General features: G+C 39.4%; 1 protein-coding gene across 3 annotated transcripts in view; it reads left to right on the top strand.

Moving 5' to 3' along the window:
- The window catches only part of PARN (poly(A)-specific ribonuclease), a 176,817-nt gene extending 160,928 nt beyond the window's left edge, over positions 1-15,889 (top strand). Inside the window, exon 24 of one of the 3 annotated variants that reach the window (XM_074965438.1) lies at positions 15,227-15,889. In XM_074965438.1, the coding sequence (XP_074821539.1) occupies positions 15,227-15,279 (53 nt within the window). In that variant the 3' untranslated portion in view covers positions 15,280-15,889. Of the gene's footprint in view, positions 1-3,333; positions 3,434-14,256; positions 14,307-15,226 lie in introns of those variants that run through there. The other 2 variants (XM_074965439.1, XM_074965440.1) reach the window with 2 other exon arrangements.
- Positions 15,890-17,381: the final 1,492 nt, after the last annotated feature.

Below are 17,381 nucleotides of genomic sequence, written 5' to 3'. Positions count from 1 at the left end.
ACCAAAGTTGTTTGCAACCTTAAAGTTAGGAAATGTCAGAATTACAAGTTACCTGTGCAACCTGAATTTGATGCCCATGTACATTTGCATTGTGATACTTTAATTTCATGATTTTTCTCCCCCATAGGACCCCTGCCTCATTCAGTGTCCAGGATGCACAATGCTCACTTAATGAGCAGCTATTCCATTTTTTGTTTTAGCTTCATAATGCACCATACCTTATTTACTGCACACTAATCAAACCCTGATCTGAATACAGAATTATTTCCTTAGGACTTTCCTGTGGCACTCATTACTGTAGTATATGAATGCTACATATTCATCACAAATATTAATGAATTTATATTCATAATACCCCATGGATGTGGTCTGGTCTTCATTTTTGCAAATGGGCAACTGAGGCATAAAAAGATGAATGTCAAAAGTATGCACTGATTTTGGGTTCCCAATTTAAGGTGCCTTGGACCTGAGTCTTATATGTTCAAAGCAAAGCTCCCATTGGCTTTCGTTGCAGTTGAGTGCTCAAAACTTTTGTAAATCAGACTCAGGGTCTCAAATTAGACACCCAGAAAACGAGGAACACATAATGATCACCTGTGAAAAGTTTGATTTCAGTGACTTGCCTTGTATCACATAGGAACTTTGTGGCATAGGCACTAATACAATCCAGTTCTTCAGGATGGCATATAGATGCCTTATCCATGAGACCTTCCTTTCTTCCTGCAATCCCTTGCCTCATTCACTATATGCCTTCCAACTTCTGCAATATGAGGCAGGGGTTCTACAGACAAGTCTTCTTTACTAGCCCTAGTTCATCCCTAGAGCAAGGCATCCTGTGCACTGAATATGGCAGAATTCCTGTGGAAAAAATTGTATGTAATTGTGTAATTAAAGACTGTATCATACATAGACAGAAGGAGGCCGAATTAAGGTTGCAGACATAACTTTTAATTCTGGTGTTTCCTAACTTTTGAGCACATCGTTTTGCAATCTTAATGTTTGTTTTAATTTAGTTTTTGTGTGTCTAACTTAACATTTATGTTCTGGTATCACCCAGAGGCTGGCAGGGTCAGGACTCCATTGTGCTCAGTGCTGTACAAATATTGTCTAATAGCAAATAAGGCAACAATGTCCAGGTATACACAATAAAATTACCATATTTCACTAAAGAGTTTAACCTTAAATATAACTTTGAGGAAGCTTAATTCTTAACTTTTTTTAAAAAGTGTTCAAAGTAGTTATAAATAAGAACTACAAGCATTGTTTACCTCATTTTTTAAAATTAAATCAGTTGAATCAAGGGATTTTTATCTTCTCAGATTACCAAAAATACTGAAGTCTTTCAGCCGTGCAAATAAGGTAGTTCAATGAATCCTATTACCTTGGTCTTGTGTAAACATTCCCAATCCTATTAGTATCCATATAATGTAGGACAAACCTCAGATTTCCACATTGAGCCTGCAAAACTTAATTCCTATTTATAAGGCTATTATGAATTAAATCATAAACATGTTCAAACATCAAGCTTCTAATTAAACTCACAAAAGCACTAACTGTGCAGGTTGAAGTTTTCACCCCCTTTACCTAACTGATGGTGATAGGTTTGAAAAATATGGAAGGGCTAAATATTGTCTTGTACTATACCTTGGGAGCTGTAAAACAGAGTACCATCTTGGTATTTGAGCTTTTCAGAGTATGCCTTTGTTAAATTATGATTGTGTAGCAGGTCATTTTTAAAAGGATTGTGGAAATATCTTTCTTTAGGGAGATCCCAAGATGATGGCTCATGGTTTCTGAAATGAAGGTAGTTATGTCAAGATTTTGTAACTGAATGAGCATTGAAAAATGTGGCATGAGAAATGGTGCAGACACTAAGAATTTATACAGGTTTAACTTTTTTTTGATTAACAATGTCAATGTTTCTGTATCTTTAAATTTAAGTGATCTTGGGAACTTGATAGTTTACATGTTCACCTGAAGTGTGAAAAATACACTTATAGACCTACTGTATCAGTAGTCGATCAGTGATTAAATCCAGCTTCCCATGTTGAATATCTGTATAAAGCCTCTTAGTGAGATCATTTCTGAATGTGTGGTATAGTATGAGTATGCTGTTACACACAATTGTGTGTATCTTCCTCAGCTGACCATGCAGGCTTGGTCTCTGCTTTGAACAAATGCTTAACTGCAATGCATTCAGCTGGTAATATATATCTTTCTCATCAGGATCTTGCTGTTTGGTAGAGGATATCTGTAAATGGAGCCCCATTCTTTTATGCTCCCAGTGAGATTGTTTGAGAATAGTAAGGCAAATTGAAAGGGTCTTGATGTCCATTTGACCATTTATTTTCCATGGAAAGGTAATTGTATGAAAGTGTTCTTGATGCTCAGCTTCTCCCACAATTCTGATACATACAAGCTATTTCTCTCTTGGCTGCAGTTTCTGGAGGCGGTTCAAATCTGCAACACAGCTTATGCTAGCCCACAGCCCTTCTTTTGCTTGCTACCAGATCTTCTGCCTCCACGGCAGCAGTTAGGTGTCATTGTGTTTAGCTCTCATCCTTTTCTTCTCAATTAGTTGTCAGCCATTTGGGGGGCAGATAAAGCATGTTTTCAAGCCTCCACACTGCCTCCTGGTCTGGGAACTGAGCATAGCAGTGGTCACAGCCAGCCAGAATCTCTGGTGCAGCACCTCCCACTTGCGAGGGCACGGGCCTCTGAGTTGGCCAAACACGTTGCTGTGTCCCTCACCTCTTCCCCAGTTTCTGAGACTCCATCTCAGAAAAACCCCAACCAGGGGAACAGAATAGAACAGGGAGAACGAGGAGGCTGACCCAGGGAAGTCCTGGGGCAAAAAAACACCATAAAAGCTAAGACCCTTTTTGGGCTACTGGTCCCCCCCACAAGTCCAAAAGTGGGTCCTAGAAACTCTGGGAAGACAAGCTGGGCTCCTACTCAGATCCCTTCCTCTCAGCATGAATAAGGGGTTTCTCATGATACTCTGGGGTAAGTCCTGCAAAACCCAGAGACTCCAGGTCCCAGAATGGAAAAAGGAAGTGTATTCTTTGCAAGGCACCTGGGACTTTTATTAATAAGTGAAGTGGTGTGAAAATCCCCCCCCCCAAGTGAAGGGGGATTTTAAACCCCCTTCTGCCCCTGAGAAAGGGTTTGCTGGGATTTATCCCCTTCAGAATCTTTATCAGTGTTCTGTACTGCACTCCGTGCTCATCCCCAATTCTGCAGTATGTCTGGGCATGCAGAGAAGCCCGTTCCATCTGTGCAGCCCTGCCTCAGGCTTCAGCCTAATGGAAATTGTGTCTGTATGTTTTTTAGCTTGAGGACCCTTGCTCTGCCTGAGAAAGGGACTAAGATTTTGAGGCAGCAGCAGAATGGGAAGTGCCTTCTTATCATCCGCTTTTTTATCTGCCAGAGAAAGGGGATCAGACCCTGAAAGGTGGGTAAAGTGGCTCTCTTCTCACCCCTCCCCTGCTTGACATTAAAGCCTTGAGCACTTCAGGCAGTGTGTGACCATAACAGAGACATGTGACAAGGTGTATCTTCATAGGATTACAGAGGGGTATGTAAGAAATCCCTTCCTGTATTCAAAAATTATTCTGATTTACTATGTAAAGCCTAGAGTGGTACTAGGTCACTCATACAACACTGTCTTGGGTCTTAGCTGGCCTGGGACAGGCAGCCTTTCACATACCTTTCATATAATGAAGGCATGTATGCCAGTACCCCTTCTGTATTGTGTGGTCCACCTGTAAAACAGTCCGGGGGAGAACTATCACACATGCAAATAACATAACATAACAAAACAAAACACACAACCCTAAAAAACAAACCTACAGAACTTTTCCAAGACATGTCAGTTGGTGGCCTGTAAGGAATTTATTAATATTAATAAAATATCATTCTTTGTTAGCATTATGATACATGTTTTCCTATTGATGCCTCCTTTGAGAGCATCATAAGATCCAAATGAGGATCCCCAATTAAACCAAATGTTAAACTAAAATGATAATTTATATATAATATAAAATACAAAAACAAAGAAATTACATATATATTGGGAGCCTAAGTTTGGAGTAGTAGTAGCTCCACTATTGAAAGGTACAGTCACGCCTTCAGAAGGGACTTCCTTCTAAAAGACCCTATAGACCATAAGAATCATGACATGCTGCACAGCAATTGCAAAACCTCAGCTATAGTTGTTCAGACCAAAGGTTTTTCACATGTTTAGTAAGGAAAGCTTCCTTTGTAGTCAACGAGTGGCTCATCTTTCAGGAATATGATGGGTTTTTGGAGTGAGACATCTTGGGTTCTGTCTTGTTCAAACACTCGATGTGATTTGTGATAAGCAGTGGATTCTAATTTGGTGGCTACGGGGATGTCATGTTATACACATGAATAGTAATCGCTCATTCTAAATGGATATCTTGTGCATTCAAACTTACACGTGAGGAGCTATTGGGGAAAACATTAGAGAAATTAGTAGCTGAGACTGCCAGAGGCCTCAACCCTTGCTGTCAAAGCCAGCACAGCAATCCACTGGTTGCTACCAACTCAGAGTATCCAAGAGAGGACTGTTAACCTGGGGGAGTACGAGGAATCTGGAGAAGTTTCCAAGGAAAGCCAGATTAATTTTCCTCTTAACCAGCAAAATCCTCAGCATGACACTTCCTTCTGATCCATCTTCTGCACGGAATCTTAAGTAGCTGATAGTAGTCCCAGCCAAGGTACAGCTCACAGGCTACAGTGCACAATTTTGCAACCTGGACTCTGGATCACTTCCAAGCTCATGGCTTCACGATAATACCAGGAAAAGCTCTGATTCCCTTGACCAACATAATTCACCTGTGAGTGGGGACAGAGACATTGGTGATGAAGATCTACCCATCACTAGACAGATTCCGGAAGATCCAAGTTCTGATATCTATGTTAGACAAATGCATGCAGGCCAACCATAGCACAGTGTCTCTAGTCACTGGGCCTTCTGGTCTTCTGCATATGGGTCTCTCCATGAGTGAGGTCACATATCGGGTGTCTCCAGGCCTTTTTTCTGGGAGAATGGAACCATTTCCTGGAGCAAATGCAAGATGAGGTACTGGTTCCCAACCAGATGCTTGATCACCTAAGATGATGAACAGTCCCAGAGAACATCCACAGGGGTCTTCCTATCTATCTTACAGACCTGCTGGTTCTCACAATAGACACCATTTGTGACAGGATGAGGTGCACTTCTGGGACCAGTAACAACATAGGATATCTGGAGCTCCAGAGAAAGGAATCGCAGCATCAAGAGGTTGGAGCTCAGAGCTGCTAAACTAGCTTTACTGAGATTCCAGAGCTACCTAGAAGGCAGTCATATTTTGATCCAACAAGACAACATGACCACAGTTGCATATTAAACACCCCAGGGGAACAAGGAGCATAGCTATACATGCAGAAGCAATGGAGACGTCAGACAAGACTTTCCTTTCCCTAAAAGTGATACGCATGGAAGGAGAGCTGAACCAAAAGGCTCAGCGGACTCAGTCAACTACTCGGAGTGATGTCTGAACCAGGAAGTTTTCACTCTGATCTCATCGATGTTCAGCCTTCCCTCAGTTGACCTGTTTGGTCATTTTGTATTCTTGCAATTACCAATGTTCTTCACCCGGGAAGCAGACTCCAACCAAGTGCATGGGGACAGATGTTCTGTCACATAGATGGCCTTTAGGTCTGCTATATGTGTTCCCGCCATACCATCTCCTAGGGAAGGTTATCCAAAAATAAAGCAAGAAGAAGCAAGGGTGATAGCGCGAACTCTGTATTGACTAAGGAGACCCTGGTTCTCTAATCTGATGGAATACAAACTGGAATTGCAGTTGCCGTTTCCAGTGAGATGAGGTGATTTTTTTTTTCTCTCTCTCTCTCTCTCTCTGTCCATTCCTCCATCCAGACCCAGATAGTTTTCATCTGACAGCCTGGCAGGGAAGTGTTAGGCCGAGTGCAGCTATCAGGACTCTATTCTATTCCAGGGAAGTTTCCATTCTAAAAGCCTACTCCTCCACATGGATGGAGTTCATGTCGTCCAAGAGCTCAACACAGATCCAAGAGATCCTGGGATTCTGGCTACTCAGGATTTCCTTCAGAAAGGTTCACATGGAGCCTTCATCCCAGCACCATAGCATCCTGGGTATCAGCTCTAAGTATTGTTCTATTCACAGGATGGTCCAGCTCCTTCGCAGAACTTTCAGGTATCCGGATTTCTCAGAGCAATCAGGGCAGCAGTTTGACCAATCTTCTCTAAGAGGGACCTAGCACTGGGATTGAAAGCTCTACCCATTCATCCCTTTGAGCCTCTGATTTCATTCATTCTGCCTATTGGTACAGCATCCAAATGAGAAGCAGCGGCACACCTTTGATGTCAAGAGAACACTAAAGACTTTAATCAAGCGTACAGAATCCACAAGAAGATGAGGCTCCCTGTTAATTTCCTTTCGTCTTGACATGCCAAGGGCTTAGAGTATCCAGGCTATCCTTTTCTAGATGGATGAGGCTATGCATCATTGAGACCTACAAGCCTTCCCGCACGCCTGTTCCAGAAGGAATCAAGGCTCATTCTCTTAGTTCCATGGCAACCTCATGGGCCAATACACTGTGCGCTTTCACTGCAGAGATCTGCAAACCAGCCATGTAGCCATGGGCAAATGTCTCTATCAGACATTTATAAGGTGGACTTTCTGTCTCTACACAGATCTCCATTGGCAGGAATGTGCTCCAGATGGTGATCCAGACATTGCTTTTGCTTAGTTCAAAAATGGGTGGAGGGGGGTCTTTCCTATTTTTTATGTTCACTTTTCTGTTCCTCCCTACTCCTCATTACTGCTCACAACTACCCATACGTATCAGGATTGTGATAGACACTGGGCCACAGAATGGGAAACTTCTACCTTATAGTTTCTTTTCTGCAAATAGTGTCTCCCACAATTCTTCTAATCCTGGACAGCTTCACAGCCCAGAGTCAGTATTTTATTTGGATAGTTACTGTGTAGGCAGTGGCTTACTGAAGACAATTAATTAGTTGGCACTGAAATTATTGTTACTAATTTTCCAAGAGTTTTTTCACAGCTTTGGAATGAATCATCGGTCAGCAAGCAGGATCTTGCCCCATTGACCATGAAGTGAAATCATTGTAGTTCCCTCTTCGTTAGAGCTTGTTCAGACTGTAGCAGCACAGTTGCACACTGTTTAGTTTATGCCTTTTTGTTTTTTATAGTATCTGCCTAAATAGTAGATGGACTTTTTAAAAAGTATTTAATAGTTTGTAAAGGCCCTTATCAGTGTTAGCGTTCAGTATATATAAAGCTGTCTCATGAAGCCTAGAGTGTATTTTCTCACACCACTATTAAAAGATCATTCCACCACATGTGGAGTTGTCTTGAGATCACATTTTTACAAAACTGAGCACTAGAGAATAGGACTCATGTTTTGGTGGTGGGAAATCCCTCCTCCAGTGCTTCATTTCTCCTCCCACCCACATTCTCTTCTTAAAAATAAAAATATATATATTTCTATCTTCCTGTTTTATTAAACTGGCCGGCTTCATTTAGTCAGGAGGGCATTAAATTAATGACAGAAGAGAAGGGTAAAAAGAGGAAAGATACGAGTACTCATTTAGCACAAAAATCCAGATGTTGAGAAACAAAATTAATCAAGGTGGCAAAGGACATGAAAGGACATTCTTTAATTGCCTATACACTGATCCCAGGAGCCTGGGTAACAAACAAGAAGAATGGAATTGCTCATTTATGAGCATAAATTCAATATAATTGGTATTGCTCAAACCTGGTAGGATGATTCCCATGATTGGAATGTTTAAAATCAATTATTATAACCTATTTAGGAAAGATTGAATGTGCGGGGGGGGGCACTCTGCAAAAATGGCATTACCTGTTTCCAAGTCACCAGGAACTGAAAGAAAATGATCTTGAATGTTTATGGATCAATTCCCTAACAGGTAAAGAATAAGATTGGATACAGACCACCCAATGACACAGGGAAACAGAATGACTGGATCCTTTATGGACTGATCTATAATGTGTAGGGGGGAAAAAAGCTGAGACACCCTGGGGGACTTCAGTTTGAGTGGAACATGCTGGAGGTCTCATGCTGCCAGTACTGAACATCCTTGGAATTTCTAACTATTATAGATGATGATTTCCTGACACAGAAAGTGTTGCATCCACAGGTGGATTCTATATTGGATCTCATCTTGAGAGAGAGTGAACTGATCACAGAAATGAAAATGATAGCTTAAGTACAAGTGATCATGACTTTATTCTGTTTGCACGTAACAAATATTATCCAGTCCAGACCAGTAATAAAAAAAACATTGTGACTTAAAAGGGTCAGTTTCACAAAGCTGAAAACAATTATGAGCCAAATCAACTGGGAGAAAGAATTTAATCAGAAAAATGTGGACGATAATTGGAAATTGTTTAAAAACACTTTACTAGATATCCAAAAAAAGTCTCAATCCTACAGTTGAGGAAGAAGGCTATATTAGTTAAAAAAATAAAAAACTGGTTGAGAGGGAAGTGAAGGTACTATTTAAGAAATAAAGAAGATATATATAACAAATGGAAGAAAGGGGAAGTTCATAGTAATGAGTGTAAATCATAATCTAGGAAGTATAGAAAATGGACAAGGGAAGCAAAGGAACACAAGGAGAAATCTATGGCCAGCAGAGTTAAGGACAATAAGGAGTGCAAGTATATTATGAACCAGAAAAAATCCTAACAATGGTATTGGTCCATTACTAGATGGAAATGGTAGAATTATCAATAATAATGCAGAAAAGACAGAAGTGTTCAATAAATATTTCTGTTCTCTATATGAGGAAAAAACATATGATATAGTCATGTCATATGATAACATTCCTTCCATCCCATTAGTATCACAGGAGAATGTTAAACAGCAGCTACTAAAGTGAGTCAGACCTGCTGATTTTAAAATATCTGTCCTACACCCAAGAGTTTTAAGAGCTTGCTGAGGTGCTTACTGGACAGTTAATGTTGATTTTTGATAAGTCTAAGTTCCAGAAGACTGTAAGGAAGCTAATGTTGGACCAGTATTTTAAAAGGGTAAATGGGAGGACGCAGGTAATTATAGACCTGTCAGTCTGACATGGATCCCAGACATGATAATGGAGCAACTGTTATGGGACTTAATAAAGAATTAAAAGAGGGTAATATAATGGCAATCAAGATGGGTTTATGCAAAATAAATCCCGTCAAATAACTTTATTTTTTTTAATGAGATTACAAGTTTAGTTGCTAAGGTAAAGTGTTGATGTAGTACACTTAAACTTCTATCAGGCATTTGACTTGGTAGTGCATCACATTTTGATTTAAAGAACTAAAATGATATAAAATTAACATGAGACACTTTAAATGAATTAAAAGCTGGCTAACAGGTCTCAAAATGTAGTTGTAAATAGGGAATCATCATTGAGCGGGTGTGTTTCTAGTGGGGTTCCACAGGAATCTATTCTTGGCCCATGGTATTTTAACAATTTCACCAGTGATCTGGAAGAAAACATTAAGTCATCACTGATAAAGTTTGCAGATGACACAAAAATTGGGGGAGTGGTAAATGAATGAAGAGAGCAGGTCACTGATACAAAGTGGTCTGGATCACTTGGCAAGATGGACACAAGCAAACATTATACATTTTAATACAGTTAAAAGTACATGTGTAGATCTAGTAACAAAGAATTAAGGCGGGGGGGGGGGATTCTATCCTGGGAAGCAGTGACTCTGAAGAAGATTTGGGAGTGTTGATGGATAATCAGCTGAACATGGCCGGCGTCACACAGGGCGCTCAGAAGGACTTATGTGATCTTTGGATGCATAAATGGGAATCTTGTGTAGGAGTAGAGTGATTTTTACCTCTGTATTTGGCACTGGTGCAACCACTGCTGGAATACTGTCTACACTTCTAGTGTCCACAATTCAAGAAGAATGTTGATAAACTGAAGAGGGTTCAGAGAAGAGCCACAATAGTGATTAAAGGATTAGAAAAGCAAACCTGCCTTATAGCTAGGGCCCTACCAAATTCATGGCCATAAAGTGTCACGGGCCATGAAATCTGGTCTCCCCCTGTGAAATCTGGTCCTTTGTGTGCTTTTACCCTATACTGTACCAATTTCATGGAGGAGACCAGAGTTTCTCAAATTGGGGGTCCTGATCCAAAAGGGAGTTGCAGGGGCAATCGTAGTATTGCCACCCTTACTTCTGCGCTGCCTTCAGAGCTGGATGGCCAGAGAGCAGTGGCTGTTGCCTGGGCACCCAGCTCTGAAGGCAGCAGCAGTGCAGAAGTAAGGGGGGCAATGCCATACCATGCCATCCTTACTTCTGTGATGCTACTGGCAGCAGCTCTACCTTCAGAGCTGGGCTCATGGCCAGCAGCCGCTGCTCTATGGCCACCCAGTTCTGAAGGCAGCACCGCCGCCTGCAGCAGCACAGAGGTCAGGGTAGCAGTACCACAGCCCTGCCTATAATCACTCCTTTTTGGGTCAGGACCCCCTTCAGTTACAACATGATATTTCAGATTTAAATAGCTAAAATAATTAAATTTACTATTTTTAAAATACTATGACCGTTAAATTGACCAAAATGGACCATGAATTTGATAGGGCCCTACTTATAATGATAGACTCAAGGAGCTCAGTCTAGTTAGCTTAACAAAGAGAAGGTTAAGGAGTGAGGTGATTACAGTCTCTAAATACCTAGACGGTCAACAAATATTTAATAGGTTTTTCAGTCTAGCAAAGATAGGTGTAACACAATCCAATGGTTGAAAGTCGAAGCTAGACAAATTCTGACTGGAAATCAGCCATACGTTTTTAAGAGTGGATAATTTAACATCAGACCAGTTTATCAAGGATCGTGATGGATTCTCAATCACTGATGATTTTTAAATCAATATTGGATGTTTTTCTAAAAGATATGCTCTCGGAAATATTTTGGGGGTAGTTCTACGGTTTGTTATGCAAGTGATCAGACTGGATGATCACAATGGTCCCTTCTGGCTTTGGAATTATAAAATTCATTGATTCATAATTTGTATTTAAGAAGGGGATACCTTAACATTATATTTATCTGTGTATAGTGTCCTGAGAGGTTCTGAGATAGGGGCTTTGTTTTATATCTAATTCCTGTAGTAAATAATAAATTATAATTCAGGTGCTCAATTCCTGGTCATGTTGAGAACTACTTGTATTGAAAGTGATACATATTTCATTCTTATGTCAGAATGTCTTAGCTCAAATGTCACTTCAGTTCTTGCTCTAATGATTCTTATCCAGAAAGTAATACTGTATCCCTGCCATACCGAGCTCCAGAATTTCCATGTAAAAAAATCTCATTTACATTCTAATTCAAATGAAAAACCCAACATTGAAGTTCCATAGGCTCTCCAAGTTGTCCTCTGAGCCTGCACATCAAAGCCACTTACTTGAAATACAGTGATTGAATCAGATGGTGTTTTCTTCCTAACCCTGGTGTGCAGTTTGCAAATTAATTCCAGTTCTGCAGTTTCTTGTTGGAGTCTGTTTTTGAAGTTTTTTTTATTGAAGAATTGCAACTTTTAGGTCTGTAATTGAGTGTCCAGGGAGGTTGAAGTGTTTTCCGACTGGTTTTTTAATGTGTTAATTCTTGACATCTGATTTGTGTCCATTTATTCTTTTGCATAGAGACTGTCCGGTTTGGCCAATGTACATGGCAGAGGGGCATTGCTGGCACATGATGGCATATATCACATTAGTAGATGTGCAGGTGAACGAGCCCCTGATGTGATTAGGTCCTATGATGATGTCCCTTGAATAAATATGTGGACAGAGTTGGCAATGAGCTTTGTTGCAAAGATAGGTTCCTGGGTTAGTGTTTTTGTTGTGTGGTTGCTGGTGAGTATTTGCTTCAGGTTGGGGGACTGTCTGTAAGTGAAGACTGGCCTGTCTCCCAAGATCTGTGAGAGTGAGGGATCGTCCTTCAGGATAGGTTGTAGATCCTTGATGAAGCGCTGGAGAGGTTTTTGTTGGGGGCTGAAGATGCTTCAGAAATAGACTCCAACGAGAAACTGCAGAACTGGAATTAATTTGCAAACTGGACACCATTAAATTAGGCTTGAATAAAGCCTGGGAGTGGATGAGTCATTACACTAACTAAAGAACTATTTCCCCATGCTAATTTTTCCCCTACTGTTACTCACACCTTCTTGTCAACTGTTTGAAATGGGCCATCCTTATTATCACTACAAATGTTTTTTCTCTCCTGTTGATAATAGCCCATCTTAATTGGTTAGTCTCGGTAGAGTTGGTATGGCAACCCCCATTTTTTCATGTTCTCTGTATATATATCTTCCTACTGTATTTTCCACTACATGCATCTGGTGAAGTGGGTTTTAGCTTACGAAAGCTTATGCCCAAATAAATTTGTTAGTCTCTAAAGTGTCACAAGTACTCGGTTTTTTTGCTGATGCAGACTAACACGGCTACCACTCTGAAAGTAATTCACAGAGGTTGTCATAGCTGTATAGTAACTTGTCTTTTGTTCAAAACTATTGGATGTCCCATTAATGCTGTGCATACCAGTAAAAAAAAAAAGGGGGGGGGCAATCAAATGTACATTTGTTGACAATTTTGTTCTTTCATAAAACTTTCATGTATAGCTTTGTTTTAAAGGACTTTCATGTTTCTTAAATTATGGATGACAGTCCTTTAAACACTATCAAGATGATATACTTGTTAGTGTAGGTGACACATCCCACGCTGGTGTTCCTCAAATTATTGTCTGTCAGTGATAAAGAGCTGATCAGTTTATCAAATGATTTAATCTAAGTCTCAAACTGCCTAGATCTTGATTTTATGTTAAGATCTTTCTCAGTGCCTCTCTTCCTTCCACACACAACAAAGATAAAAACATATTGTGCAAACGTAATAATATGTTAGATAAATCTGTCCACAGAAATATTTTAAAGGAACTGCCTCTATTGTGTGTAAAATCCCTCTGCTATATTTGGCAGTAGTACTTGTTTGGAAATGGAGACTGCCAGTAAAAACAGAAAATAATTTCTCTTTCCAACATTAGTTTGAAACTGAAATACTTTAGTTTTCAGCGTGTTACCTCTTCTCAACTGCCTTGAATAAGGATGAAACAACAATCGCAGTTGGTACATAAGAATTTAACATAAGGGCCATACTGGGTAAGACGATGGTCCATCTAGCCCATCAGCCCGACAGTGCCCAGCACAAGATGTTTCAGAGGGAATGAACAGAACATGGCAATTTCAAATGATCCTCATCCTCAGTCATCCAGCTCAGCTTCTGGCAATCAGAGATTTAGGGATACCCAGAGCATGGAGTTGTGTCCCTGACCACCTTAGCCATTGATGGACCTATCCTCCATTAACTTATCTGTTTTGTTTTTTTTAATCCAGTTATACTTTTGGCCTTCACAACATCCCTTGACAACAAGTTCCACAGGTTGACTGTGCGTTGTGTGAAGAAATACTTCCTTTTGCTTGTTTTAAACCTGCTGCCTATTTATTTAATTGGGTGACACCCGGTTCTTGTGTTATGGAAAGGAGTAAATAATGCTTCTCTATTCAGTCTCCACACCATTCGTGATTTTTTAGACCTCTATCATATCCCACACCCCCACCTTATTCATCTCTTTTCTAAGAACACTCCTTGTATGGAAGCTGTTCCATGTCCCTAATCATTTTTGTTGCCCTTTTCTGTACTTTTTCCAGTTCTGCTTTCTTTCTTTTTTTTAAGATGGAGAGACCAGAACTGCACACAGTATTCAACGTGTGGGTGTGCCATGGATTTATAAAGTTGCATTCTGATCTTTTCTGCCTTATATATCCCTTTCCTAATGGTTCCTAACATTGTTAGCTTTGTTGACTGTTGCTGCACATTGAGCAGATGTTTAGAGAACTATTCACGATGACTCCAAGATCTTTCTTCAGTGGTAACAGCTAATTTAGAACTCATCGTTTTGTATGTATAGTTGGGATTATATTTTCCAATGTGCATTACTTGCACTCATCAATATTGAATTTCATCTGCCTCTGTGTTGCCCAATCACCCTGTTTTGTTAGATTCCTTTGAAACTCTTCAAAGTCAGATCTGGACTTAACTATCTTGGGTAATTTAATATCATCTGAAAATTTTGCCATCTCATTGTTTATCCGCTTTTCCAGATCATTTATGCATATATTGAACAGCACATGTCCCAGTACAGATCATTGGAGGTAGGATAGTACCACTAACATTTTTATTTATTATAATTTTGATGCTGCAGCTACAAACTGAATATGCTGCTGCATCCGTTTTAATAAAATTGGATCTGATTTGCAAAATACTGTATGAAAATATAAAGTCCCTAAAGTACTTAAATGTCACTTGATGATTTGCCAGGGTCATTGCTTTGTTACCTTATAATTTCATGTGGTGAGAAAGGTTTCACCAGTCTTCCATCTTGTCTTGTTTTTAGTCTTTGAGAGCACTCAGGCAATCAAGGCAGGGTCTGTTAGGGTTCCAATTAGAGAGTCATCTTTTCTCACTTGCTAATTCCAGCAGTAAAAACTGTGTCTGAAGAAAAATGTCTTTGCACAATGTGAAAGAGTATGAGTGAAGTTCTCTGATTCTTGGTTTAAACAGGTAATGAGTCTTTTAAAATCCAGGTTAAAAAAAAAAATTGGTAAACTTTTACCAACAAGCCTCACATTTTAAGGAAGTGTCTGCACTGAGAATGCTTGGTCTTATTGTTTGGAGAATTGCTTACATGGCGGTCTGCAAATTGTGATTGGTGATGCATGCCATGTGTGCTGCACTTGTTAAACCCATAAATGCCCCCCACCCTAGCCCCCTAAAAAACAAACAAAAACAACAGTTAACGCTGAAATGTAGCAATTTGTCCATTATCAAAGCCTGATTTGTTTGTAATCATACTTTTCATAGTTCTGACATACTTAGGATTGACTGCTAAATATAATGGTATAAATGTAGATTGTTGCTTTGAAGATTTTCCCCATATAACTATAGCATTATAAAGTTACCCTGAATTGCAAGTATTATGCTACAACTTGTTGTATTTTAAGGTGTCTTAGTCCACTTAAATGTTTTGAGATGGTACTTTTTAATGTTGTAAATATCTTTCTCTTCTCTTAGGAAGCATCACAAGTGGTTCCACAGCACTCTTTGAAGTTCCTGACACGTGGTAGCCAACATCTGTATTAATAAAAAGTGAAGCTGATTCAAAACAATTGCAAGAGTATACCACTTGGAAGCCATACTTTATTTAAATAAAAAGTGGTGTTGAAAAATAAGTATGTCTCCTGAAAATCAGTTTAATTTTTTTTAAACTGTCTACTGAACAATCACTGTCAGTTTTACTCGTGTATTAACTAGTTTGCAAATCTGTCTGTTGATCATGTGAAATCTTTGCTGTCGTAAACAATGTTAGATTTAAGAAGCAAGACTAAACATGTTTTGGTCACCTGTTATGGCATGTTGGCTATGAAATGTACAAAAAGAATCAGCACTATTAAGAATTTTGTTAGGCTGTTTCCTGTGCTTGAGGGGAGTTATCACACAAGTCTTCTCATCTTCAGATGTTCGGGCAATATCAGTAGTCCTGAACAGATAAACCTCAGTATCGGTTACTGCTTTCTACCAGTTACCCTGGAAACCTTACAGTGTTGTCCTATTTCCTCAGTAGGAAGACTTCAGCCAGTATCTGTCTGGAAACTAATCCTACACATATATATCCTTTTGTCCTCTTGGAAAAATTTAACTTATACTTTCCTTAAAAAAAAAAAAAAAAAGAAAGAAGAAAGAAAGAAAGAAATTAATGTTGGGAGGAGGTGGGTTTTCTTTTCTGTTTTCACTCAAGTCTTGATCTGGTTTTCCATGGTTTGTGTTTTTTGTAAAAATGTTTTTGAAACCTGTGACAAACCTGCAAACTGTACCAGCCCTTTATTCATTTACAAAAAATCTGCTTTGGTAGATTTCAGAAACTTTGATATTTAACATTTTTGTATCATGGAAATAAAAATGAAAAATGTATTTCCATAAAATGAAAATAAAAAAACATTTTCTTAGGACCCAGTGTGTCTGTATTTTTCACATCATTTATGTGACTTTTCTCTTGTTTTGCCATTCATATATGGTTAGTGGGTATTAAGACACATACATTCTTGTTTTATAAATGTGTTTCCAACACATCATTCTAGCAAATGGAATAACTACCGGAGTTCATGAGATAATATTTATTGTGGAGCCTGACCCCTTAAATACAATAAAGGGAAACCCCTTGGAGGTGAGGGGTGAAGCAAAAACAACTTTCTGCCCTTTACTGTTCCTTTATGATCTATAGCAGCTGCCTCAAATTCTCAAAAGTAATTTTTAAATTTTCCTGGTTGACTTTTCTTTTGAAATATTAGGTCCTGACATGTTGAAGGCAGCATGTTCATCTGACAATCCAGGAATGTACTAGCTTTCAATCTTAGCACTAACTTCTGCTCCACCTCATCTGCTCCACTGCTTTGTGTTGTGAGGCAGAGAATGTCTGACTGAGTGCAGGAGGTGATGGTAATGAATCTGAGTGAGCTCTGTTGCTATTAGGGATCCCCAGGTCTTCTGTACTATGATATCAGGAGTAAAACTTAGTATGGATCACCAAGCTCCATGTGCCTTTGGTGGCCTCAAACCAAAGTGAGGCTTCAAATCCCTCCTCAATGTGAGTATGATCATTGTTTGAGTTATTCAGGAAGAACTACTCACGTTGTGCACCATCTTGTAGCGAGATTTTCAAACGCTGAGATGAACAAATAAGCTGCAGTCACAATGTCTGATTTTCATGTCTATATTCTCTAAAAATGTGGTTTTCAAGAACGCAAAGTCCTCAAACATGTGAATGGATCAAAGAGAACACAGTTTGAAAAGGAGCTTAGCCTCACGTTCTTACCTTGATGCAAAACAGCAAAACAAGTAGTGTAAATATTCAAAAAAGTAATACAGTAGTTTCATAATTTTTTAAATTCTAGTAACAATCTGAATATCATACATTACAATGGTCAATTTTTCCATTTATTTGGACTGGGTCAGATGGAACAATGCATGTGCTATGAGGATATTTTTTCCCCCCCAAACTGTAAAGTAATTGTTCTCCCAGGAATTCTGCTGGCTTTTCTAGTGGAAGCCAGCTTTAATCTTAAAAAGAAAAGGAGTACTTGTGGCACCTTAGAGACTAACCAATTTATTTGAGCATAAGCTTTCGTGAGCTACAGCTCACTTCATCGGATGCATACTGTGGAAAGTGTAG

This window comes from Natator depressus, chromosome 10 (genome assembly GCF_965152275.1).
Source record: "Natator depressus isolate rNatDep1 chromosome 10, rNatDep2.hap1, whole genome shotgun sequence".
NCBI classification, from domain to species: domain Eukaryota; kingdom Metazoa; phylum Chordata; order Testudines; family Cheloniidae; genus Natator; species Natator depressus.
This window is presented reverse-complemented; position numbering and strand designations above follow the sequence as displayed.